The 27,523-nt window shown below is 42.8% G+C and overlaps 2 protein-coding genes across 20 annotated transcripts in view; one reads left to right on the forward strand and one right to left on the reverse strand.

Annotated features, from left to right (window-relative positions):
* Positions 1-13,593, forward strand: part of Rcbtb2 (RCC1 and BTB domain containing protein 2) — a 49,922-nt gene extending 36,329 nt beyond the window's left edge. For 14 of the 15 annotated variants that reach the window (XM_076545362.1, XM_015985744.3, XM_042285142.2 and 11 more), the window contains 5 exons: positions 3,271-3,461; positions 4,103-4,229; positions 6,231-6,370; positions 7,840-7,970; positions 11,910-13,593. In XM_076545362.1, the coding sequence (XP_076401477.1) occupies positions 3,271-3,461; positions 4,103-4,229; positions 6,231-6,370; positions 7,840-7,970; positions 11,910-12,050 (730 nt within the window). In that variant the 3' untranslated portion in view covers positions 12,051-13,593. Of the gene's footprint in view, positions 1-3,270; positions 3,462-4,102; positions 4,230-6,230; positions 6,371-7,839; positions 7,971-11,575; positions 11,888-11,909 lie in introns of those variants that run through there. The other variant, XM_015985750.3, reaches the window with a different exon arrangement.
* Rb1 (RB transcriptional corepressor 1) overlaps positions 12,650-27,523 on the reverse strand; it is a 143,094-nt gene continuing 128,220 nt past the window's right edge. For 2 of the 5 annotated variants that reach the window (XM_076545358.1, XM_076545357.1), the window contains exons 24-27: positions 25,227-25,257; positions 21,595-21,737; positions 20,990-21,039; positions 12,650-18,472 (exon numbers count right to left, since the gene is read on the reverse strand). In XM_076545358.1, coding sequence (XP_076401473.1) covers positions 18,399-18,472; positions 20,990-21,039; positions 21,595-21,737; positions 25,227-25,257 — 298 coding nt within the window. In that variant the 3' untranslated portion in view covers positions 12,650-18,398. Of the gene's footprint in view, positions 18,494-20,985; positions 21,040-21,594; positions 21,738-25,226; positions 25,258-27,523 lie in introns of all 5 variants that reach the window. The other 3 variants (XR_013042521.1, XM_076545359.1, XM_076545360.1) reach the window with 2 other exon arrangements.

Genomic DNA, 27,523 nt, shown 5'->3' on the forward strand with positions numbered 1-27,523 from the left:
TGTTTTATTATATTCTTCCCCTTCCCCCAACTCCTCCTAGTTCTTCCTTCACTACCTAGCTACCTACCTGTCTTAGTCAGGGTTTCTGTTGCTGTGAAGAGACGCCATGACCACGGCAACTCTTATAAAGGAAAACAGTTAATTGGGGCTGGCTTACAGTTCAGAGGTTTAGTCCATTGTCATCATGGTGGGACCTGGTGGCGTGCGAGCAGATACGGTTCTAGAGAAGGAGCTAAGAGTCCTACATCTTATCTCACAGGCAACAGGAAGTGATCTGAGACACTGGGCATGGCTTGAGCATACATGAGACTTCAAAGCCCACCCCCTACAATGACATACTTCCTCCAACAAGGCCACACCTACTCTGACAAAGCCACACCTCCTAATAGTGCCACTCCCTTTGAGCTTATGGGAGCCAATTATATTCAAACCACCATAGTACCCAACTTCATGTACTTTCTCTCTCTTAAAAAACAACAAACCAAAACCAAAACCAAACTGCACACTTGTGGACACACACACAGAGGAACCCGGCCTAGGCCTGACCTCAGAAGGAAGAGAGTAAGAATAGCTCACCAATGCTCACAGGAAGGTGGTATGGTATGGCTCCTCCTCTAACTCAGAAAAGCTGTGATTACACTACTGATAGCTAAGATGTTCAAGTGCTTAAAAACAAAAGCCTTTTATTAACTGCTTAGCTGTGTGTGTGTGTGTGTGTGTGTGTGTGTGAGAGAGAGAGAGAGAGAGAGAGAGAGAGAGAGAGAGAGAGAGAGAGAGAGCGCCCACCACAGTGCTGCTTCAGCCCCCAGGACCATGGGGTTGGGGTGGTCAGGGCTCACACTCCAGAGCCACCTCTGACTCCTCCTGCCTGTGGTCGTCCAGGCTACCTTGATTCTGCTTGGTGACAGGGCGTGGCTGTGGTGGTGACCTGCATGGGTCCTCCCAGCTAGCCCCCCCAGGCTGTCTTTTCTCTCCCTTACAGTCTGTTGTGTACACTGTCCTAGAACACTGTCCTCTGACCTGTTCAGAGCTCTCTCCACTCAGCCGCCACATCAGACCATGATGGAGCTCACGGGCCTTTGCTGATCGACACTGTGGTTCATAGCAAACCCCGAGGCTCACAGGCCCCAGACTGACCTGTCCGTTCCACCTAGATTCTCTGTCACACCTCCCTCCTGCCCTGCTGTGCCTGCCTCTGCCTCCTGTTTGGCTCTAGGTTTTTCTCTACCTCACAGGCTCTGTGTTCCTCTGACAAATTCAAAGTCTCCTGGTCCTGGTAGCTCTCAGGTCTGTTCTTACCCAGCAGAGCTGGTGGACTGCCATACTCTGGTCTGCAGCTTCTCGCCAGGTGGATGGCAAGCTCCCATGGTTGGCCTCTGTAGCTCCTGCAGCAGCAGCTGTTAAAATGATCATAGTCATGGAAGAAGACACACTTGATGTCTTGCTCTTAGGGGTTGCCTTGCTTCACTTCTTCTGTACAACAGTGCCTCTAAGACAGTGGCTGCTCTGTTACCTGTACTCTGTCTAAGTTGTGCACTCTGCTCTCCCCACCTTGATTCTTTTCCTTAAAAAGATAATAAAACTGATTATAAGACTATAAATGATTTGGCTTGTATAAACGACTGTTGCCTGAGGGCTAGTGTTGTACTCAAAGCAGGATGCTCAGAATGGCTGGCATTGAGGCCCTTGTGTCTTCTCTGAGGTGGGAAGCCTGCCAGTAAATTGATGGGAGTAGTGGACACATTTATCTTCTATTAGATGAATTTCATTTCCTGACTTCTCCTGTTTTCTGTATCTGTTGAAAAATGTATAGTAACTTTCTAGCCAGATCATGTGGGCCATTTTCCCGTTGCGCAAGGCTGTTCTGCAGAACACGGGATATGGGCATCAGTTGCATACAGACCCAAGCATGCAATGGTAGGAGAGACTAGGAAGGTCTGCCAGCTCAAACAGACCATCTCTACACGACGCGTTTTCATGTAAAGTGATACGTTAACTAGATGACCAGAGGCCATGGCTGTGCCCTGCACACACTCCTGTCTGAGGCCAAAGGTCCGAATGGACTCTCTTATGCTGGTTTTCAGGCATGGAACTGAAAAGTAAGCTATTTATCTAACCTAAGGAATCAGGATTAAAAATAACAATAGCCAGATTTCCCAAACAGGCCCATTGAAATGGCGTGACACCGAAGTTCCCTGTTGTAATCCTTATGCAAAAAAGGGTCACTTGATGTCACCCAGGCACTCATTTCCCTGTTGTTTTGATGGGGAAAACAACTGAACTGACCAGCTGTCTCTGTTGGTTTCTGCTTATTTCTCTCATTCCTTCTGTTTACAGCCTCCTTTGGCTCAGCCCACAGGACACTTTATTTTGTGATGTGTGATTGCCCAATTGTAGAAGTGAAGAGAGCTAGTTAAGGTTGCTGCAGGAAGTTCTGATTTTGGCCTTTTAGGCCCTTCTTACTCTGCTGGTCGCTTCACCAAACATGGCCCAGCATATACCACTTACCATTCAGTTCTCACCCTAGATGAAACCAAGACTCTTGGACCCAGGCTTCATTCAGTATAGTGCATCCTCTCAGCATGCAGAAGATGAGGGTCATTCAGTATAGTGCATCCTCTTAGCATGCAGAAGGTGAGGGTCATTCAGTGTAGTGCATCCTCTCAGCATGCAGAAGGTCCAGAGTCATTCAGTATAGTGCATCCTCTCAGCATGCAGAAGGTGAGCGTCATTCAGTAGGACATCAAGACAAGAAGCTATTGAGTTTATTGTGCAGATAGAAGCCAGAGTGACTTTCAGCCCTCTCCCTTTAAAGTGACCGAAGGTTTGTTTGGTTTCGGTGACAGGGATAAGCCCCGGGCAGCTCACTTGCTGAGCGAGTGCTTATGTGCTGAAACCCATCCCACCCTCAGCTTTCCTTTATTGACCCAGGTTAGATGGTCCATGTCTTCATTATTAGTTAGTAATTTTTTAAGCATAAAATGTTACATTTTTAACTCAAAGCAGGATGGTATTTTTAAGGCCTATTGGTGACCAATAGATCCTCACGAGTTAGAAATGCCATTGAAGTATGACTCCAGTATTTGGTGACTGAAAATTTAGGAAGTGAGATGTCCAGGTCTTGACTTGTTCTTTTTGTTCCTTGGGCCCACTCACTTCTGTCAACTAGTTAGTCCATGATAGACCAGTCAGGTGCACCCAGGGGAAGGAGAGGCAGCTCCTTTTCCTCCCGTTCACTGTATCCCTGTGGTGTTCGCTTGTGACTTTTAGGATCATAGAGATCGCAGCCTGTCACTCCGCCCACACGTCTGCCGCCAAGACCCAGGGCGGTCACGTGTACATGTGGGGCCAGTGCCGGGGCCAGTCGGTGGTCCTTCCCCACCTCACCCACTTCTGCTGCACCGACGACGTCTTTGCCTGCTTTGCCACGCCTGCTGTCACCTGGCGCCTCCTCTCCGTGGGTAAGCGTGCCCTGTCCATGTGGGGCATTTCCTGAGGAGTGGGAAGAGGGCTGGGGCCGTTGCTGGGGACGGGATCTGTGAACTTCCTTTCTGGGGGCGGCGGCGGGAAAGAGAATCAAAACTCCTGGGAGCAGCACCAACACGAATTAAAGGTCATTTGATTTGATTGCTTTTTTTTTTTTTTTTTTTTTTTTTTGGTTTTTCGAGACAGGGTTTCTCTGTGTAGCTTTGCGCCTTTCCTGGGACTCACTTGGTAGACCAGGCTGGCCTCGAACTCACAGAGATCCACCTGGCTCTGCCTCCCGAGTGCTGGGATTAAAGGCGTGCGCCACCACTGCCCGGCTTGATTGCTTTTTACTTTGACTGGAAACTGCATCTTTTATTTTTATTTTTAGCTAGAAACATTCTGAACATGCAACTTTCTAAAATTTTACTCAGTGAGAGAGTTGGAAACATTTTTGGTTTTGCCAAATTTATAGTGAAGTTTTGGAGATGTGAATCCGTATTCGGGGGTGAAGCCTTGTGTGGCTGGTCAGTTGTTTGGGGGAGGAGCCTCCCCTGAGTGCCCAGGGAGTAGGGTCCCCTGCCTCCGTGTCCAGCCATCTGTGGCTGACCCTACCCGTGCTGTGCTGTTCTCTTAGAGCCCGATGACCACCTCACTGTGGCCGAGTCACTGAAGAGGGAGTTTGACAACCCTGACACTGCAGACCTCAAGTTTCTGGTTGACGGAAAATACATCTATGCTCACAAAGTCCTCCTCAAAATTAGGTAAGAGTGGGCCAGCACAGTGGCTCGGCGGGGATGGGCTTGGTACCCATCAAGCCTAACGACCTGAGTCCCACCCTGGGTCCCATATGGCGGACAGAGAGAGCTGTCCCCATTTGTGACCTCTACATGCATTCTGTGGGACACACACATGCATGCATACACACACACACACACACATGCGCGCGCGCGCGCGCGCGCACTGTTTAAAATAATTAGTAAGAGCTCGTCTCTTGAGAATTGAAATTAATTCATATGTTGGTTGTTTCAGGTGTCCAAGGGACAATGCCAGGCACTTGAGTAATTAAGAGCCAGCTCTGTCAAGGCTATTTTTGCCCTTAAAGCACACAGTGTGGGTGGGGGCAATGGAACAAGATATGGAAAGGAGGGTGGGCCCTGGGTACTGAGTCTGTGTTCAGGGACAGCCCACCTTAGAAAGCTCTAGTTGTGGCTTCTGACCTTGGTGACTATGTTTAGCCCTTGGGATAGGGCCAAGTGCTCTGATTTACTTTACTGCCTGGACTGGAATACATCCCTTAATGACAGCCATGGTGACCCTTCTTCCTCAGGCTTAACTTTCAGATGCTGTTAAAAAAACAAACAAATAAAAAAGTGGTGGTTGGGCAAGGCTTTCCCAGACCAAGGAGGCCTGAGTGATGCCAACACAAAGATGTTTTAAATCATGTTTATTATGTTTAATTTCTAAGCACTGAATGATAACCACTCACCTTGGTCCCATGTACATAGTCTGGGAAGCCACTGCTTTACCTTCAGATACAGAAAAATTCTGTCATACCTCAAAGATCCCACAGCCCCAACTTGAGCAGCTACTGATTTTTTCTGTCATCATAGATCCTTAGCATTCTTTAGAAGCTTGTATATATGTAATTATATGGCATTTCTTTTTTTCTGCCTGGCTTTTTCCTCTTAGTGTAATGATTTGGGATTTTGTTGTCACTGTGTAAAAGGTATTTAAATCTTCTTTCAGTGACTCACAAACCCAATGTGGTGTTTCAGTCTCGGGTTCCCATCTTGTAAGGTCACACAGTGCCACGTGAGTTCACGCTCACCATAGAGCATATACTTTCATCAAGGAAGTGGGGTTTAGCTTACAGGGCACTTACACACATGTGGCCTAGACTGTAGAAGCTTACTTTTCACAGTAGCAGTTGGTTTTTCTCCGAGGCTGGAAGAAGAACCCAGGCCCCGACTTGAGCTTCTGGTCATGGCAATCTTTGTGGTTTTGAGGCCTGAGCCATGTGGCGTTCTCTGAGACTGCCTGTGTCTAAATCTCCCCTTTGTCTGATTGCACTGGAGCCCACCACAGTGACTTGACTTAACTTGATGTCTTCTGTAGAGAGCCTGTCCCCGAATATGGTCACACTGTAAGTTACCAGGGGTTAGACTCATCAACACAGGGACTTTTCGGGGATCTCATTCAGACTGAATGGAGTACAGAAGCGAAATTATTCCTTATCAAAACAAGCTGGTCAGTAAAGACAGTCTGAGCAGGCACAGGCCCTGCCGTGTCGCCTTTGGTTGACTTGTAGACAGCTGCCTGGGCTGCCCGCTGCGATGATTAGCTGACCCAAGAGCGTTGACTTAGTGTTTGGTACTGCTGAGCTGTACCTTCAGCTTGAAAGCTTCTTGCCTTGGCTCAGGTTTGATTGGAGGTTTCACTCTATGATTGCTTTGCACCATTGTTGGGGCCTCTTGAAAGGCAGCATATCATGGTAGGAAGTGCTTGGGGGAACAGCATTGCTAATACCATAAGCCAGGGATCAAAAGGAGCTTGGGTTCCACAAACCCCTTTGGGTTCATTTCCCCGAGATTGAAGACCTACTAGATTGCCACCCTGGGACCAGGCTCGGACAGATGGGCCCTCAGGGGACACCCAGTATCTAAGTAGCAAATAGGAATGTATATGACTTCAATAGAAAGTCCTCAAGCAGCCCTCTGACTCCAGCCCACAACCTGGGATATGATCTTTCTTTCTTCTTTTAGGTGTGAGCATTTTCGTTCTTCATTAGAAGACAGTGAAGATGATATTGTAGAAATGAGTGAGTTTTCATATCCTGTGTTCCGAGCTTTCCTGGAGTACCTATACACGGATAACATCAGCCTATCTCCTGAGGAGGCAGTAGGTAATCACCAGACATTACCACAAAATTGGCAAAATGTTGAGTCATCAGGAAGGCAGGCTTCTTTCCAACCCAGGAGAAAGACACCATGACCACTTGCAGGAGCTCTTCTGTCGATGTTGGGACTGAGCTTTCTCTTTGGGCTTAAGATGGGACACTTGCCTTTGCTCATACTCCACTGCTGAGCTACAGTCTCAGGCCCGGAACCCAGACTTCCCTTGTTGCTGCTGCACGTGAAGGTTGAGTAGGCAGATCCAGTGAGAGGTCCATAAGACACGGGTGCCCACTGGAGTATCACAGACAAGCATGCAGGAGAGGGAGGACAGCAGATGCCAGTGTCTGGAAAGGCAGAGCCCTAGAAAGTCTTCATCAGTGCCCCAGAGAAGCTCGAGGCCACATCTGCTACACAGCGCTTGTGAAGGTGGACATTTCTAGGTGGCTCAGTTAAATACTTCATGATCTGGGCAGAAAGGCAAAATGGATTTGTGTGTGTGCATGTGTATGTGTGCATTTGTGGGCACACATGTGAGGACTCAGGATGATATAGCCCAGCAGCCATATATATCCTCAGCAAAACTCATTGACCACTGGCCAAGTCTGACATTTATCCATTAAGCCCTTTAATGAACATTCACTACTACCTAATAAAAAGGTGTATGACTTTAAAGAAAGGAGAAAAAGCAAAGACTTACCATTATCTCTCATATAACAATCCATATTACCAGAGCAGGACAGAGTCCTTCAGACAAAGCTATTTGTTTTTAAAAAGTTAAAAATAGTATAAAGGGGCCAGTAGCCCAGCAGGTAGAGGTGTTTGCTGCCAGGCCTGACAAGCCAGAATTTGAACCGATTCCCACAGGTTATCAGCCTTTCAGTTTGGCACCGTGAAGCTATTTAAGTGGGAGGATTCAGCATGGCTTCAGGACAGGGGGCGGTGAGCAATGACAGCAAGTGCAGACTGCCCTCCAGGAGTTTTGCTAGAGGAGAAGATGGGTGGGAGGCAGATGTGCCCAGAAAAGGGGATTCCTTTCTATTCTTGGGTGCAGGAATTGAAGGTAGGGCTTGAGCCTGCTACGTGGTGCACATGTGCACTGTGTCACTGACACCCCCAACCCCAATCCGGCTCTGTCCTTTTTAATTCTGGGACAGCATGTCTGCTGATGGGCGTGGCCTTGGAGAGGATTCTGTGCAGGAGAGGGTAATTAAGAGAAACACAATCCTGTTGTTTTGTCTCTAGGAAGCATCATTGAAGCCATTCTTAGGTTACTCCCGTTCTTCAGTCGTGCTTCTCTGTTAGCTCAGCTGCCTTCCTAGGAGGCTACGGTCAGCAGCACGACCATAGCGTCAGTGCTGTGCAGAGCTAGCTCGCTGGGCCTGATGGTGGCCGCCCGCGTTCACATCCCTTGGAACGCTGCTGGGGGTGAGATCAGGTACTCAGAGGTGCACCCACAATAAATTCTCCTTTTCATCAGGACTGCTAGATCTGGCCACATTTTACAGTGAGACTCGGCTGAAAAAGCTCTGTCAGCAAACCATCAAGCAAGGGATCTGTGAGGAGAATGCTATTGCTCTGCTCTCCGCTGCTGTGAAGTATGATGCTCAGGTAAGAAAAGCATCTCCTAGAAGACAAGTTATGTGCCATCACCATACTGTAAAATAAGCTCTAGATGAAAATGGAACATACAAAATAAAAGTACAAGAAAAATTATGTGACTTCATATTGGTATAAAAATGTGACTCAGTAACGTCAAAAGAAGACATTTATAAAAGACTGGTAGACCTGATTTCCAGTGATTAAAACTTCATATATGAATCGTGAAATGACTCACAGGTAAAGGAGCTTGCTGCCAAGCCTAGAAGTGTGAGTTCAGTTCCCAGGACCCACATGATGGAAACAGAGAACTGACTCCAAGTTGCCCTCTGACCTCTCTATGTGTACTGTGACATGCTCCATGTACAAGCACACACACACACACACACACACACACACCCCTATAAATTCACAAGTAAATGACATATTGGGAAAATAGTTTTTACAGCATACAATAAAGCAAGTTATTCATAGTAAAAAGGAAAAAGAAAACATGGACAATTTGGGGGGGAAATGGACCAAAGAACAAATAAAAAATATAATAAATATCATGGAGGAGCTGGGAGATAACTCTATCATGAACGTGCATATGCTTGCATATGGAGATTAGACGCAGTTTTTATTTCCTTCTCTTTACTTTTTTCTTGAACTTTCTACAGTGGCTGTGTATTGTTATGATAAAGAAAGGAAAGAAAACTTATTCTAGAGGAATAATCTGTAGGAAACAGGCCATAACGTCTTGGAGACAGTTTCCTTTTGGTGTGAGGATATCCTCTCCATTGATTTAAAAAAAAAGTCTGGTAAAAGAGAATGCCTTTTCCTCTTTTGTAAACAGTGATATGCTTATGTAGGAAATTCTATGTCTGAGGGAGGAAACGAGGCATGGAACAGACATTACAACTGTCCTCTGTCATAGGGCATGGCTGCCCCCTCCACCCTGTCAGAGCTTGATCCTCTTTCCTTTCCTTTCTATTAAAAACTTTTATTTTTGGGTAGTTCTGGCCATTGAATCTTAGGGCTTTGTACTTGCCAGGCAAGAGCTGACCTCTGAGCTGTATCCCCTTCTCTGTTTATTGTGAGGTAGGATCTCTCTACCAATCCAGGTTTAACCTTGATCACTTTATACCCCAAACAGGCCTCGAACTTGCCATCTTCATGCCCTCGGGCTTCGACATGCCTTGAAGAATAGGCCTGAGCCACTAGGCATGACTTGCATATATTTCTAAATACCTGATGTTTCATTTTTTATTCAATGTTTAAATAAGAACAGAACATACCCAACTGTTCTACATGGAATAGGGACGGTAGGGAGTGTCCAATGAGGAGGCCATGTCCACCAGCAAGTGGTAGTGTGGACTCACCCAAGTCATTGGCTATAGGGATGGTGAGAAGTGGTTGGATTGTAACTCTACTTACAAGGCAGAGGCGTTAATATTTGTTGATGTGGGTTGGGGACTGGGAAGGACAGTAAGAATCATGTCAAAGTTTTTGGCTGAGTAACTAAAAAGATAAACTCTGTGAGGTGGAGGGTGGCAAGGAGCACCGAGTTGGGTAGGATGGTGAGGAGCAGCATTTTAGGAGAAACGCGAGGATCTATGAGACATTAGGAAAGACACAAAGCAAGGAGTGGGTCGCCCAGTCTGGAGTTCAGAGAGACGGGTACTGAGAGCTGTACGCAAGCTGTGTTATGAGACGGACAGGGTCGAGGCAGGTCTCGGGTGTTCAGTGTCAGAAGCTAAGATGGGGGCACTAGCAAAGGCACCCCAGGGGAACAGGAACCAGAGTGAAGCCATCCCCATGAGTACTTGTTTTTAACTTTAATGCCAAGTAAAATGTGAAATTTCACATATTTAGAAACATACACGTCAGTCCACATGGTTCAGGAGATGATACCCTGAAAGCTAGGAAAGACTTGAGTTTTACAGGAAGTAAGAAATCCTTAAATACACTAAAGCCCTGCTGAGTCAAGGTGCGTGCTGACATCTGCCAGTGTGAAAATACAGTGTGGCAGCGCAGCCCCTCAGCAAGGCCTGGCTGGAGAACGGAAGCTTAGGGACTGGGGATAGGGGACTGAGAAGCAGCTTTTCCTGGTTCTTTTACTGACAGGTTTCATGGGACACAGATTGGAGGGCCAGTTGAGACAAATCAAAGCATGTTGGTGTAAAGGGGGAACAATACATTGAAAAACAAGCTGCTGGGGACAGTTGCTAGAGCAGGTCCTTGACTAGGTGATAGAGTGAGGAGGCAGGCCTGTATCCATCGTGGACCGTTCACCAGGGTACTCAAAAGGAGGAGTGTCCACAGGTATGTAGTAAGAGGCATGGAGAGGCGAGGGAAGGGCTTTCTGGAGCCTCTTCTGAGTGAAGCAGGAAGTCACGTTCATTTAGAGCGAGGAAGAGGAAGTACTTGGACAAAGATGAGTCATGTGGGAGAAGAATGAACAGGGAACCATGGCGCCTGCATTTGCCTGACAGAACTAAGCCCTTGTTAAATGAGGCTGTGTAAAACAGTAGCATTCAAGTAGAGAAAGTGTTTGAAAACACTAAAGGACTTGTCTTATACAGACACAGAATTCCCTGGTAAGTCAGACTCTTGAGTATCAATTTATTGAATCTCAGGAACTCTTTCTGAATCCCATTCTCACAATAATTATGGGAAATCCCCAGTCTAAAAAGTAAAGGAGGTGGATCTAAGTGGTAGTTTCTGAAGGTCATCTTGCTTTCCCCGTAATTAATAACTCTCCTGGAACTGGCTGGATCTTAGGACACCGAGGTGCTCCTGCCCTTCCACAGCATCAGTGCTGGTACGGGCAGGCATCCCTCCATCACTCTGTAGGGTTTAGCCTAAGAGGTGCCACTGTCTTGTCTGCTCTCCTCTGCTGCCTGCACAGACAGCACAGTTCTGTTGTCGTGTGAGTACATGACTATTCCGTTGTGTCCCTGAGAGCTCATGTGGGACTACAGCAGCCTCCAGTCTCTGGAGGACAGAGTGACTGCACTGTCCTTGTGTAGCTGGTTTGCTTTCTCACAAGGGAAATGTCCTATGGGATGTGTGCATGTTGGCATGGTTGTCAGTGTTGTCTGTTGCTGATAACCTCTGTCTGCATTTGCTCGAGTTTAGATTTAGAGAAAAGACTGTAACAGGCAATGTACACATGTAATTTCTTGGTAACTGTTGGGAGCCTTGTATTTTATAAAATAGCTTCAACAACAGAGACAGAATTTAAAATTGGAGCATGAACGGGTATCCCTTGTGCTAGCTCAGATCGTACCTGGGTGTAGAACACTTCCCTAGTAAGCCTAGTCTGCACGAGGCTTTGAGCTCATTCCTCAGCCCCGATTTTATATATATTAAAACACACATATTTATACTGAAATATCTGTAAAAATAGAAATGATTTTGGATCTGGAGACTGAACCCAGAGCCTCGCCTGTCCCCAGTGCATACTCTAGCACTCAGATTCTGCCCGAGTCTAGACTGAAGGTGTGGAGCTGACCGAAGGTGTGACGTGGGGGCACGCACCCACTGCACCTGTTGTCGTGCAGAGAAAGAACAAGTGTGCCAGCCACCGGGCTTCCCGGCAGTGCCAGTTGTTTTGGTGTCTTCCCTTCCTACAGACTCTTCACACGCAGAAGCATTAAACACCAGGGCACAGTGCTTCTGGACGAGTACTGAAGGGGAATGGCGGATGGCGCACTGTTGCTAGGAAGGGTGCTGAAGGATGCCTTGCGTAGACACTCCTCTGAAGAAAAGGCTAGCTGCTTCGCCCGGACACTACTTTTCTGTTAGTTACCCTTCAGAAACATGAACCATGGTAGTTATATTGTTGCTGTAACTACTGCTCTGCTGATAACTCCCTCCTGCTGGCTGTCAGATCCTTTTCCTGAGAGGAATTGATTCTCTTGCCTTGCACTGGGGAATACAAATTCATTAAACTGTTGTTGTTCCTAGGATTTAGAAGAGTTCTGCTTCAGATTTTGCATAAATCATCTGACTGTAGTAACACAAACTTCAGGGTTTGCAGAAATGGACCACGATCTTCTGAAGAACTTCATCAGCAAAGCCAGCAGAGTTGGAGCCTTTAAGAACTGACCCCTAACATGGAGAGGAATGCCTTCCCACTTACCCCTGCAAAAATAAATAAACAAACAAAACATTAAAAAGAATAAAAGCCATTGACGAACAACATCTCTGTAATGAACAGTGTTGAGAGTTACATCTGGCCAAATTCTGTGTTCTGTCAAAAGGATGGCAGTCCGTCTTCTCCATCTCCTTAACCCACAGTTTACAGTAGAAGGCACTGAGTGCTCACCTGGATAGGACACACTCACTCCAAGAATGAGAACGTGCCCAGCCTCACTCCGGTGGAGAGGCTCCCTCTCCCAGCAGGTACCATTGTACATAGCTTCTTGGTTAGAGGTGGGACTCTGTGTCCACTTCCTCTTCTCCAGCCAGGACTCTGTCTGGTGTGAGCTTGCACAGGTCTTGTGCATGCTGTCGGTCTCTGAGTTCATCTCTGCGTTTGCCCTGTCGTATCAGCGCAGGCCCCAGGCTCGGGAGTCGTTGGCCAGTACAAATAGATTCCATGGCTCCACGCTTTTGTGGGCCTCGTGGTGTTTTGCTTCACTACTTTTTGTCATTTTGGTTGGTTGTCTTTTTTTTTTTTTTTTTTTTTTTTTTTTAAGAGAGAGAGAGAAAGAAAGAACACTTAGTTGGATAGGCAGGAAAGTTGGGAGGTTGTGGGAGAGGTTGAGGTAAGGAAAGTATAATGAAGACATACGAAAAATTAACAAGTACCACTTAAAAAATGAAAATGTCATAGTCATTTCTTCCTTTGAGTCACTTAGGATATCTTTGAGGCATTGATCGATTCTGTTCTGGAGAAATGTTCATTATTCAGCTGGCTGATACACAGTTACACAAGGAATGCTGTCCCTCCCATATTTTAAGCCTCTAACACAGTGTCTTATGTATAAAAGGCATTCGGTTTATTTCCTGTCAATCTTAAGGGTGTGCTGAGAACAGCTGGAAGGTTGGGTGAAGGAATAAACAAAAGTAGAAGTCAGTAATTGAGATTCATATTCTTTTAGTTCATAGTTCTGAGAAATAATAGCTAATTTAGAACATTATTAGAATGCACAAAAGGCCTTAGCAATTAAATTGTCAAAGGCCCAAGGGCTAATTTTAATTTTCTACTTTACAAATTATTAACTTCTTATATGGTATTATTGATGTATTAACTCTGAATGTTATTTCTGGAATCATCTGCCTTATGTAATTGCATAAAGCCCTTTGCTTTTCTTTATTTTAAGGAGGGTCTCCCTCTGTAAGATTGTATGTTTTTCTTGTAGCTAGCATTTATGTCACTATAAAACATGTTTCCTAACCTGGCACTAGTAAATACTATATGGAAAGGAACTAACACATTTCATGGGTAGCACTAATATGATGGAGAAAGAGTTTTTAGACTATAACGAGCCACCCTGTAGCAAAGGAGAAACTAGAAAGGATGTAGTGTTGGATTCTTCTAAGTGTCTCACAATATATTGTGTAAAGGAAACCCTTTTGGAAATAGAAATCTTGTTCTCATGTATAATTATTTGATAATAAAGTACTTACTTGAAGATAGAACAAATTGTCTTTTTAAATTATTGAACAACAAAAAAATAAAGTATCAACCTTATGTCTCACAGGCTTATAAAAGTCCCTTTTATGGTCTGTACTTGTTTTGTTAAAAAGCAGATATTTAGATGTCTTACAGCAAAGTTGACACTAAGACATAAATGGTTCCTATTTTTTTAAATCCATTTTATTGGATTTGTTGGCTGTTGGTAAGGTTACTGTATTAGTCAGGGTTCTCTAGTCTCAGAATTTACAGAATATATGTGTGTGTGTGTGTGTGTGTGTGTGTGTGTGTGTGTGTGTGTGTGTGTGTGTGTGTGTGTGTGTACACACATTTTATTACAGGCTGCAGTCCAGCTAATCTAACAATGGCTAGCTGTGAACAAATGTCCAAGCACCTAGTAGTTACTCAGTCCACAGGGCTGGGTGTCTTCAGCATATGCTGGAATCCCAAAGTAGACTCCAATGCCAGTGAAGGAATGGACTTGCCAGCAAGGCGAGGGCAAGCAGGCAAAGAGCAAAAGCTTCCTCCTTCTTTGTCCTTATTATACAGACTTCCAGCAGAAGGTATGGCTCATATTAAAGGTATGTCTTCCTGCCTCAAATCCAAATTCAAGGCCTGTGTCTCTTGCCTCAAGATCCACATCAAAGTTGTACATCTTCCTACTTCAAAGGTCCAGACTAGAAGTGGATTCACTTACTTCAAACTAAGCAGAAAATCTCTCACAGGTGTGCCCTCTATTTCTGGATTATAGTTCATTTCAGATACAGTCAAGCTGACAACCAAGAACAGCCATCATGGTTACTATTGCTGTGACACCAGGACCAAAGGAAACTTGGGAAGGAAAGGCTTTATTTCGGCTTGCAACTCTGAGAGCAGGTTCTGAAGTAGAGGCCATGGGAAGGGGTGCTTCTTACTGGCTTTCTTTCCATGGCTTGCTCAGCCTGCTTGCTTATATAACCCAAGACTACTTGCCCATGGTGGCATGTCACACAATGGCTTGGGCACTCCCAGACCAATCATTAAAAAAATGTCTGACAGACTCACCCATAGGCCATTTCCTATTCCATTTCTTAGGCATTTCCCCAATTTCAAGTCCCTCTTCCTAAGTAACTCAAGCTTGTGTCAAGTTGATGTAAAACCAAACAGGATAGTCACTTGTTTTGAAGATGTACTTTTTTGTGCAGTTTTACAATTTTACTTAACAACTGAGAAGGTATAAAGCTTTCCTTTGTCCCCTGCCTTACCGACATGTGTTAACTTGCCACTTACAGCATCTCCCCCAGTGTGGTACATCTGTTACAGCTGATGAAAGCCTACACAACCATATCCCTTTGTGAGTCTCACTCCTGCTGTTGAACATTCTGTGGGTCTGGAAAACATCCCAGCTCATTTCCGTTGCTACAGTACACATAAATGGCTGTGATTTACCTATCCGTTCCCTTTCTCCACCCCCATTCCCTGGCAACCACTGGACTTTTAAAAACTGACTCAACATGTAGAAATGTTTTCTCTGCATATATGTAGGTGCACCACATATGTGTCTCATTCCCGTCGAGGACAGAAGGGCTAGATTCCCTTGGAACCAGAGTTGTGGATGGTTGTGAACGGTGTGGGTACAGGGAACTGAATCCAGGTCCTCTGTAAGAGCAACAAACACGTGCTCCTGACGGCTGAGGCATCTGCGTCCCAGCACTCTTCTTTTCTGTCTTCATAATTTTACCTTTTCCAAAACATCACTGAAATCTGAGCATGCAGTTCTTTCACCCTGGCTTCTTTTATTTAGTCGTAGACACTTCAGATTCCTCCACTGTCTTTTCCACGGCTTCGCAGCTTCTTTTTAGTGCTGAAGAGCACCCCGGTCTCTGGCTTGACCAGTTTATCCATTCACTTACTGAAAGGTATCTTGATTGCTTTTAGGATGTGGCAATTGTCAATAAGTGGCCCAACAACTGTGTCCACATTCTGTGTAGACATGTTCTCAGTTCCTTTTAGCAAATAAATCACAAGGCGTGTGATTGTGTAATATTATGGTAAAGTTATGTTTAGTTTTGTAAGCAACTGCCAAGCGGTAGGTATTCCCACTGGCAGTGGAGGGTTCCATCGTCACCGACCTTTGGTAGTTAGTGTTGGGAGTGTGGTGGGGGTCCAAATGCTGACCGCTCTAACAGTGTGCAGTGCAGCCGCTGTCCTCCGCATCTCCTGGATGATGCATGATTGGAGCCTCATTGCATGTGCTCATCTGCCATCTGCTGCTGCTCTGGTTATCTATCTGGATAGGTCTGTGGCTCATTTTTAAATTTATTTTTTGTTGAGCTTACGAGTTCTTTGTAGATTTGGATAACCGTCCTTTATCAGATGTATCTTTTGCAACACATTTTCCCCTAGTCTTTCATTCTATCTCCTCTCTGCCTCTTTTTTAAAATTTTTATTTATGTCTTCCGTGTAACCCAAGCTGGCCTCCCACACATCCCTTCCCGACTCAGCTGCTGAGTGCTGTGCTTACAAGCATTTGCCACCACAGCCAGGTTTTTTCTGGTCCTGTGGTTCTGTTCTGGTTTTGCGCCCCTGTCTAGTGGAGGCGGCGCAGACAGCTCTTCTGAAGCTCAGTCCTCCTCCTGGGGCCAGCAGGCCTCACTAAGTTGCTACTGTAAAGGAGCCTCCTGTCATTTATTTCCATGTTTGGGTGGATTTACTGTTTGTCAATAAGAAGGGCCTGCAGCCAGCAGCTGGCCGTTAAACAGCCACCGACTGTCTCATCTGGGTCTTTCTTTGTGCCTACTGTGCTAGTAACGGGGTCTCCTAAACACACAATTTATTAAACAAATTCATTTCACAAAAATTGAGGCAAAGGGGAACAGAATTAATATATGTGCATGTATAAAGAAATAAATGTAGTATCTATTATATGTATGTTATATATGTCTATGGGCCTAAAAGCACATCTCTGTAATTCTGAGGATCATCAGAATGAATGTTAGGAGAAAGCTCATAGACAGAAAACAGCACAGAGACCATATCACACCAATAAGGCTCTTAACAACTAGTTTATTTTAAAATAGACAAACTATTATAGAAAATAGGAACATAGCAATTTTGAATGTGTAGTTTTAACCAGTACAAAAACAAAACCAATAGTGCAGTGTCTGCAGCCTTAAGAAATCTAAACACAGGGTCTTTGAAAATTCCTATAATTCTGTCACTAATTCTAACTTGAATTTACTAGCAAAAGACCTAGAAGTATGGTAAGCCCTTGACCTAAAACCTAACTAATCTGTATGATGTTCATGCAAAACTTAGTGAAGAAATGGAAAAAGCTGTCTATTGCTTGTTATCAAGATAACTAGCAAACTAGTAAAATTGAAACTAAATTGAGAAAATAGAAGTTTGTTTTCTAACAAGACCAGATTTCTTTTCAAAAAGTATGAAGTTTAGAAAAATGATTTTCTTAAATGCTAGCTGATGCTACCTTAAATATCACCTATTTTAAATTATACCATCTCTAAATAAGTTAATCCCACAAGATAATTTAAATACACCTTTAGGTGGAGGGGTAAAGGGAGTGCCTCTTTTCAATGCAGCTATTTTCATATGAAGCTTTTGCACAGAATCAGAACATTAACTTATTTATAAACACCTTTGATTACTAGCAGTAATGTTGGACTAGAAATAGTGTGGCTTTGAATGAGCCAGTGTTATTAGACCAGATTGACTTTAAAAAAAAAAAATAGATAATTGCCAGTTCAAAAGATACCTGGAAGACATGTACCATTCCAGAGAAAACACAAACTGTCCCAAATTTAGAAGAGTAGAATAATTGTTGAGGTGCAATTAGACACTTCTATGGAGGAAAAAAATGAAGGCTCCTATAGTTAACAGTCTGCTTGTGGAACAAAATTAATTTGTATCTTGATTCTTCAGGACCCAAAGACATTAGAAAGTGCACTTGGGTTGTACTGTACTAGGGTCCTCTACAGCCCAGTTGTGGCCAGACTGGACTTTCAAGTACTACATGGGTACTTATAAATTCAGTAATCTGAATGATTAAAAGGAAAAAAAAAAAACCTGGAGTATTATCAATAATCTTCAGTTAAAGCATGAGTTGGATGAATAAAGAATCAATTATTACAGGTTCTGAGGTATGAAATCTGTGTCAGTAGTAAGACAGTATCATATGTTTATATTTGTTTTTTGCTTGTATTTCAAAGGTAAAATATGTAAAACAAACATACAGCACATTAGATTCTAATATTAAAACAAGCCCAATGTGTAGAAATTAGTACTTTTCTGCGGTTTGTAACCATTTGTGTCAGTAGAAGATTCAAGATAATTTGGTTGAATGTGGACAGTCAGTCAACTTGCATCTGGAAGACAGGACACATTTTCTAAGGGTATTCACGTTAAATTAAAAAATACATATAAATTAATAAAACCAAGAGCAAACATCACACATGTGCCACGAGGAGAGGCAAAGTAGTCAGCCAGGCGTAAGGGGTTGTAGGACCCCTCTCCAGAGGCAGCCTCACTTCTGAGGGCAGCAGGCTCACGTTGGAAATGCAAACAGTCTGCTTTCATGTTTTAAATGGCATGATCTGCACAAGATTCTCAATCCTGTGTACTATCAATTCTATACCATTGATTACAACATTGAAGTGGCTTAGGAATCACCCACACGAATATTCAGCTTGTACCTGCACATTTTATATCTATAACATGAGTAAACATGGCCGTTAGCAGAACCTGGGAACTACAGTCACATCCATGAGACATGAGTCAGGTGTTCCCCAGGGTCCACAGTGTTCAGGGTCCTGAGATCCTCACTTTTCTTCCTTGTTTGAGATATCCATGATCTCATTCATTTTCTGCTTTTGCATTCGTGTTCGAGTAGAAGCTGAAAAAGCAACAAAGAATACTGATAGTGTTGAGGATGCTGGGTAAGTGGTCCAGGGCCTACTATGTCTACCATGCTCATGCCAAGGAGCTGGAGCTCTGAGCCCTGCAGTAAGGGTGTTTTTGGTTTCCACACGGGGTCTTGGATTCATGCTTCTCCTATCTAGTGCTGGGATTAACATGTCTACCTAACTTTTTAAAAAGCCAGATTCCCCTGTTAATTTTTTTCCCTCAAGCTATACCACTAGAATGTGTCTGTCTGTCTGTCTGTCTGTCTGCTTTGCATGTGCGTATGTATAAATTATAAAATAAATCTGGGAAGAGTTGGAGAAGGGTGAAATCATAAAAACATATCATACAATATTCTCAAAAATTAATATATATATTATGTGTACTTCAAAAGTACCGTTTTCTTTGTGACCCACCCCAATACACCATGCACATTCTTACATGTTCCCCATTGCAAACTACTAGTCTAAGGACACTGAAGTCAAGTGTGGCCACTTACTAGGGCCACAATTCCTGCCCTGCAGACTGAATGTTGTATTTCCATAATGGTAGCCATTCCCCTGGCCCCAAAACCTTTTTTTTTTTTTTCCCTTTTTTGAGACAGTTTAAACTGGGCATGGACATTTTAAAAATGATTGTTAATTATAATATGATTAAAACCAGAAACATGTAAATTACTAAAAATGAAACAAAAAAAACTACTTTTGACTTTACACATGAAAGTCATTATGCTCTTAGTTTGGGCTGGAAAGATGGCTCCATGATTAAAAGCACATGCTGCACTTATGCACACCATTCCCAGCACCCATGCCTGGAGGCTTACAGCTGCCTATAAATCCATATACATACATACATACATACATAAAAATAATTAACTAAAAAAGCAAACAAATTCTTGACTTTACAGGCAGACATTCCTCATTTAAAACCTACAATTAGTCCTCTGGGCAAGATTCTCCATTAAATCCCCAGCATAAAAACAAACTACAAATATTCACATTGTCCCAGAATGACCTTGAACTTTTGATCTTTCCATCTCTACCTCCCAAAGTGCTGGGATTAGCGAGTACCACACCTGGTTCAGCACAGGGTTGAGGATGAATCTGGCAGAGCGCCTGCCTAGCTGGTCCCTAATTTTCCAGCTGCAAAACACCCTGAACTTCACCTGCCAGAGGAGACTGGAAATCGAATCTTTGTGTGTTACCAGGAAGTGTACTGACTACAGCTACAGACCAGATTTCTTCTCTAAGGAAAAGGCATCATCTAACAGCTTTCTGCACCTTGTAATGTGTGCTTGTGGGCTCCAAAAATACTTGCAAGCATTCCAAGGCTTGTATTTGGTTATAAGCGCCCTGTCCTTTCCATGTACCTTGTAGTGGTGGTGGTGGTGGGGCGCTAACTAATTTAAAAGATAAAATAGAAATGTATTAATTGATATAACTAATATTCCAAACACTTGGTATATTTAACCTTGGTTCAAACAACACACTTAAGGAAAAAGGCTTTTAAAATCAGCCAGAAGTACAGTTCTGTGTGCTTTCTTTGGCTGCTGGCATCTCCAAAGCCTGGCTGTAAGTCCCCAACATACTCACTGGCACTACTGCCCAGCAGCTCCTAAATATTTCTACTCTTTCCAAGTCCCTTTCTTTGCCCATTACTGGATCTTGCACCAGCCATACTCACTACCACAGCTATGTGCCTAAGCCAACCAGAAACAGTCAGCAAATACCGCCTTCCATCTACTTAGTTTTGTATAGTCTCATAATAGCTTAGGGTAAAATTTCATTTGTCTTAATATTCCAAAAATGATTACCTCACTTTATTGAGTGTATACATATGCCTGCTAGTGCAGTGCTGAGGACGTAACTCAAGACCTGTGCACACTAGGCAGCCAACACTCTGCTACTCAGTGACAACCCATGACCCTACCATTCTAAATTCCTGTCACACTGACATTTGGAAAATGACCTGATCTTAATTTTTCAAAATTCTGATTTCCATTAATGAAAAACTTTGTTTGAAACTGTCTCAATTCTTGCAGATTAAGGGAGTTCAACAAACCCAGGGTAGTTTGCCCATGCTCCATGGACGTCCCTAAAGTGCGCACACCACCAGCACAAACTGGACTGACTCGGTAGACATTATAAAGGAAGAGGAGAGGAAGCTGGGAGTATAGTCTGAGTGGAGTGGCCTGGGAGGGGTGGATATGATCAGAATACATTGTATACATGAAATCTCATAAAATCATTTTGAAACCACAGTTCAACATCAGTGTAAGACTATTCAAAGGCTCATGGGAAGTGTGCTGACGACCTTCACTTGGTAGCACACACTTAGTCCACCAATGTGAGAGGTAAATACATACTCCTGTTTGAACTGTATTTTAAAAGCATAAATAACTCTTCCACTGAAGGACTAATGTGTGGATTCCTTCATAGAGTGAAAAGGTTTTCTTCAATGAAAGCAGCAGCTTCTTCCCTGTATGCAATCGCGGGGAGTGAATACTTACTCATTTCTGCCAGTTTCTGTTGAAATTTGGATTCTGCTGGGAGATGTTTACTGCAGATGGAAAAAAAAAAGTATTTCAAAAGCATACATACAACTTCCTAGTAAATCTGCTTTCAATGACATTTTATGCTATTATTTTGGTTTAATTTCAAAAGCTTTCAAGTGATCTAAAATAAAGATGTCCCAAATTTATGATCCTATAAATTTTTAATTGTTCTTATGAAGCACAATATTTAGTATTTTTCAAGAGGAAGAATTTTTAAATTTTGTGTTAAAACTAACAAATTTGTATCAACAGCCATGTAAGAGCACATGCAGACTTCTAATAACTGAGTCGTCACTAATTTCCAGATGGCATCGGATTTCCAGTGCTTCCCCCTTCACCACTCCCACTCAGTATGCTTTTTATCTTGTTTTTTGAGACAAGTGCTCATTGTGTAGCTCTGGCTGTCCTTGAACTCGCAGAGATGTACCAAGATTAAAGGTGGGCTTCACCCTGGCCTACATCTACTCTTGTTTAGCTGTTCCCACAACACAGAACACTGACTGGACAAGGACCCAGGGACTCAGGACAGTGCGCGACTCCAGCACCTCCATGGCTCCTACCTCCCGTCCGCCTCATCGGCTCCCTCGATGTCAAAGCGGAGCTTTTTCAGTGGTTTCGGAGGGTTGCCGTCTTCAGCACTTCTTTTCAGCACTCGGTCACTGTTACACACCATCTGGTTTATTTTCTGGAACTTCTCAGAGGTCTACAATTGACAGAGCTCTTAGTTAAAATCATTAAATAACAACAGTTTGAAGTTAGCAGCTGCAAATGTTATTTTGAGGTATGTCAAAAGTCAGGCAGAAGTAATCTCTTAATCTTAATTCTCTGTCTTACTAAACAAGAGATTTTAAAGAACTAACAGCCATGCCAGCTCGGCCTTCACTAAACATCCATTCCTCCTGAGTCCTCCCATCTTCAAGCAGCTCTGAGTCTCTGTCATCCCGTGCAGTCACACACTGGCTCAGCCTGTGGCCTTGCTGGGACTCACCCACGGGAAACCAGGGCCCTTTCACAGAAGCAGCAGAGCTGGGTTTGATTTCTGGAAATTTTATATATATAATTTATTTATATTTTATATAAATAATTGATTTAGAGTATTACATAATGAGAAGGAAGGCCACAAGGAACTGTGATTTATTTCTTGGGTGTGTTGACACATCATATGTTGATGTATCACAAATCAGCACTGATAATGGCATTTGTTGAAATGTTGATAATTCATACAGGTTTTTAACTTTAATAATCAAAGACTTCACAATTTAAGTCTAAGTAACATGATACGTGAGTTTGGTAAGCAGTGTGGCACACTACCTCATCTCACCCAGTAGATAAGTATGTGGAAACAGTCCATCTCTTAGCTTCCTTTTCAAAACTGTCTCAGACATGCAGATTACATGTTACTTGAGTCAACAAATGAAGTCAGATTTTCATACAGAGGTTAACTGTGATCTTTTTGGTGCATTAGACAGGATCAGCTTCATTTGAGGAAAATATACTTATAGTACATATCAGCATGACAGAAACTCAGTCCCATCACCCCATTAATCTCTAGACAAACAGACGTTTTCTTCACTGTTTTACAGGTTGCAGTAGGCAAAAGGCTTGATGACCTTTGTTACACAGCTGCCCAGCTCCAGCTGTACTTACGCGACTCCACAGCGCCTTCGTGAACCTTGGCAGCTGTAGCCCATCCTGAATCACGTCACAGCACTGAGTATTTGTAAAACTGACTTTTACACTTCATTTAGCATACTTCCGCCTACCTCTAGAGCAATGGTTCTCAACCTGTGGGTTGTGGCCCTTCGGGCAAATTTCTATCTCTAAAAATATATACATTACAATTCATAACAGTAGCAAAATTACAGTTATGAAGTAGCAATGAAAATAACCTTACGGTTGGGGTCAGCACAACATGAGGAACTGTATTAAAGGGCTGCAGCATTAGGAGGGTTGAGAACCACTGCTCTAGAGTATGCCTTCATACATGCACACACCGGTTCTCTCTTTCTCTTCCTCCCCTCCTTTTCTCTTTCTCTCTCTTATTTTCCCCTAAAACATTTTTGCTATGTATCCTATGCTGGCCTACAAATCACTGTGTAGCCCAGGCTAGCCACAGTCTCTTTTTAATTTTTTTTCTTTCACTGGAAACAGATATTGTTCCTACAATATATTCTGATCAGTTTCACCTCCCCAATTCTCCGAGATTTCTCCCATTTTCCCTTCAATTGGAATTCACCCCCTTTTTGTCTCTTGTGAGAAAACAAATACACATCTAAATAATAATAATAAATGAAGTAAGATAAAACAAACTAAGAGTAGGACAAAACAAACAGGAGAAACACAGGGTACACATACAGATGCAGAGACACACACTGCACACATAAGACTCCCCTAAAAACACAAAACTGAAAGCTGTAATATGTACATAAAACACCTGTAATATGGGGAAAAAAAGAAGAAGCCCTATCAAAACCTTATGAGACAAAGAACTTCCATTTTGTGTAAATCATCTACTGCTGGGCATGGGACCTGCCCTTAAAGTGGTTTGTATCCCCAGACAGACTCCATTAGAGAGAACTGATTTTTCATTTATTAGTAGACACAAATTCTTAATCCCCCTGCCTGTTCCCCAAGTGCTAAAATTACAGATATTTATCACTGTGCTTGGCTCATCATGAAACCAATTATTTAAAAAACAACTTTTATGATTATGATTATGTGTGCAGGATTGTGCGAATGTGAGCATATGTACCATGGTGCACATGCCGAGGTCAGAGGACTAACTTCTGGAGTCAGTTTTCTCCTTCCACCTTCTCTGTGGGTTCTAGGGATCAAACTCAGGTCACTAGGCTTATGCAGCAAGTGCCTTTACCCTTTGCACCATCACACTGTCCCAGTCCTTTGTTTACAGAGAAAGACTAGCACTGAGAGGAAGGAAGGAGGCAGTGGGGAAGAGGTGGAGAGAACCAATGGCTGGGTGAGCATTAGAGCACTGTATGTGTGCCAGGAGACCAGGCGCTAGAGACATGCTGCTAATGTGTGGAGATGGTGCTTCATTCCAGAGTGCCTCATTTCAAATTGTGAGTCACTGAATTTCAAAACACTGTGTAAACATTTACATGAGATTATATACATACATGTGTACCATGTGGCCTTTGTCTTCCTGCTCCTAAAACCCTTGGAACTTCCTGAGTGCTAAGGATGATAAGGCCATCTTTTGTTCTGATAGAGAGACCCCTTGTGGGCCCCTAGATGGCATCAGCATGGGGTCAGAGTGTCAGAAAGATAAGCCATAGTTAGAAGCTGAGAATGTTCAACCACAGTTCCTAACCTCCAGGGCGGGGAAAGTCAGGAGACATTTATTAGTACAAAATGAAATCCTTCAGCATCAGGATCGGAATAACTCTTGACCTGCTACCTCCACAGGAACAGGTTAGGGACCCCAGTGGACAACACCCTAGTGTGTCTGTTCGTCTAGTGCTTATCTGTATCTTCTATTAAACTGTTAATAGTCAGTAAACCATTTTCCAGAATTTGCAAATATTCTAGCAAATGGTCAAACTGGAAAGGAAAGAAGTTACAGGGATCCTCTGACTTTTAGCCAATTTGGATGGAAAACTGGTGTAACCCAGGAACTTGCCACTTTTGACTGGCATCTGGGAAAAGTTAATGACCTCAACCCTGGGACCTGTGGGATCCAAAGACAATTGGGTAATCAAGTCAAACTGAACTGAACTGGGTGACACCAGCTATGTATAGGGTTGGAGAATAGAGGTTTCATTTTAGGAGTACTGTGAGCATAAAAACACTTTATATGTGTATATAAATGACTAATTACATGTATATTACATAATCTCAGAGAAATGTTTAGAAAACAATTTGGAAGGTCACCAATTATGAATATTATTCCAAGTTAAACCTGATTTGAAAATAAATTCAGATGGCTTTCTCAATTTTATATAATATGACTAGAGGATGCATCTGAACAATTATACCTATAAGTTCAAATTATGGAAATCTTCCATTTCTTTTATAGCTGCAATATAAATCACAGATGTTCATATGCAGATGTCCAACAACAAACCACCAAATAAAGGAAGATGTAGGGGCACACAGAATATTTGCATCATATTGCCCAGTATAATTTATATAACAATCTATGACATCATTTTTCATAGAAAGAAATACTCACCCCAAAGGATTCACCAATTGAGACCAAGATTCTGTCAAGTTAAGATAAAATGTGAGTTAGTCGTGAAAACTAGACACAAACTGTGCAGATGTGCAGAGATGAGCATAGACACATCATTCTCAACCACCAGAGATCAAAGGTTTTCTGTCCCTGAAATCACTGACACCTTATATCCATTAGGGATTATTGGACTAGTGCTAGTGTGATTAAAACATAAGTAGTCAGGTGGTTTTTTGTTTGTTTGTTTGTTTGTTTGTTTGTTTGTGGTGCTGAGGATCAAACCCAAAGCTTTCAAATATGCTAGTCATGCATTCCCACTGAGCTATACCTCCAGACCTCTTAGATTTGCAACAGTAACTCTAGGTTTGTAGAGCATAATTCTGCCATGGCCCACATTTAAAGAGGATTTTTAGAAAGTTTTAAGATTATCTTAGTTCTTCATAAGTCAACAAATGTAACCTCATTCTAATTTAAGTTGCATTTGATACAAACTTGTAAGTCATTAAGTAAAATTTAAAAGCCCAGGAAGATGGCTCAGCAGGTAAAAGCACTTGTAGCCAGGCCTGATGACTTGAGTTCAGTGCCTGAAACTCAGAGCAGAGAATTAGTCCAACAAGTTGTGCTCTGCCCCCCACACGTGCACAGTAACATGCATGGCCCCCAAGTAAATAAAATAAACATGAAACAACACATCAACAATAACAATTTAAAAATTAAGAAGGTCTGGTGAGATGGCTCAGCAGGTAGAGATACTTGCTCCACACATCTGGTAACCTGAGTTTCATCCAAAACTCACATATAAAGGTGACTAGAGAACAGACTCCACAAAGCAGCCCTCTGACCATCACGTGTGCCATGGCATGCGAGCCCTGCTCCCCTCGATAAATACAATTTAAAAATTTATGTTTATAAAGTAATAACCAGACTTTAATTAGGATTTATATTGGTATGCAGTAAAAGGTATTTTTATGTATTCTATAATCAGAGATCCTTATTATTCTATTTGTCTTCATTTCAAATATATCATTTATGGTTTGGTTTGGTTTCTCATTACAGGGGTTGAAATTGGGGCATTTGTATATGTTAGGCTAGTGCTCTACCACCAAGCTACATCCCAACCATTCTCCTGACAAGGTCTCACTGAGCTGCTCAGCAAGACCTGAACTTGTGATACTCTGTCTTCAGCCTCCTAAGCAACTGAGATCACAAGTCTATGTTACCAGACTCAGTTATAATTTATATTTTTGATAATGAGGATGAAAAAGTATTTCTTTTTGTAGGCCAATAAAGATTTAAAAATATACATATGGAAATAGTAGCTATGTAGATTTTATTGCCATTCATTTCCTTGATAAGGGACATCCTTCCATGTTCATTTGATTAATCAGAATACCTAAATATGCTGCATGAACAGAATACTACAATTCTCTAAAGCCTCATCAGTGACTTGCCAATTGGGATGTTCACAATGTGGCTTTTTCCTAAAATGAGCCCCAAAGTGTGCTGGGCATGGTGGCTCCCCTGTAACTTAAGTACATGGGAGGTTGAAGCAGTAAGACCGCTGTGAATGTGAGGCGATCCTGGGCACACACTGAAAGATCTAGCTTCAAAGAGGAAAAAGGAAACATACAAACAGGGATCCAGACACACACAGGAGCTTTCCATCATACTTCCAGTTATGTTCCCACTTCATATGTTTCTACAGAGTTTGCAGTTTTCATCACAAGTGTGCATTACTCATGTGATTAAATGTACTACACAGGTATTTCCTAAAAAGCTAATGGAGCCCTCTTCTCATTTGTTTTTCTTGCCCACCAGGTACAAACTACATGTACTGAGAATTTCTGATGAGGCTGCATTAATTATACTAGTTAATTGACCTCCTACTCTATAAACATTAAGCCAATTTCAAATAGCCCATGATAACACATAATTAGTCAAATGAAGGACTTCAAAGCCAAAGATACGATTTGTCATTGTACAAAATCTTTCATCTGAGAATTTTAAACAACTTCACGTTCATTTTGCTGAGCCAGAGCCCTTCTGAAAAAGAAATTCCCAATGTAATGTAAGAAATATACCAACAGAATTAAGAAAGGTGGGTTTTAATTGACAGTAATCTACACTTAATAAGAACTCTTCATTTAAAAAATTTATTTACATATTATTATTACTGTGTGTGTATATGATCTCTGTGTGTGTGTCAATGTGGGCAAGCATGTCAAAGTCAGAGAACAATCTTGGGAGGCTGGTTCTCTCCTTCTGTCATGGATCTAGGAATCGATCTCATCATTAGG

This window comes from Peromyscus maniculatus, chromosome 9 (genome assembly GCF_049852395.1).
Source record: "Peromyscus maniculatus bairdii isolate BWxNUB_F1_BW_parent chromosome 9, HU_Pman_BW_mat_3.1, whole genome shotgun sequence".
Lineage (NCBI taxonomy): Eukaryota > Metazoa > Chordata > Mammalia > Rodentia > Cricetidae > Peromyscus > Peromyscus maniculatus.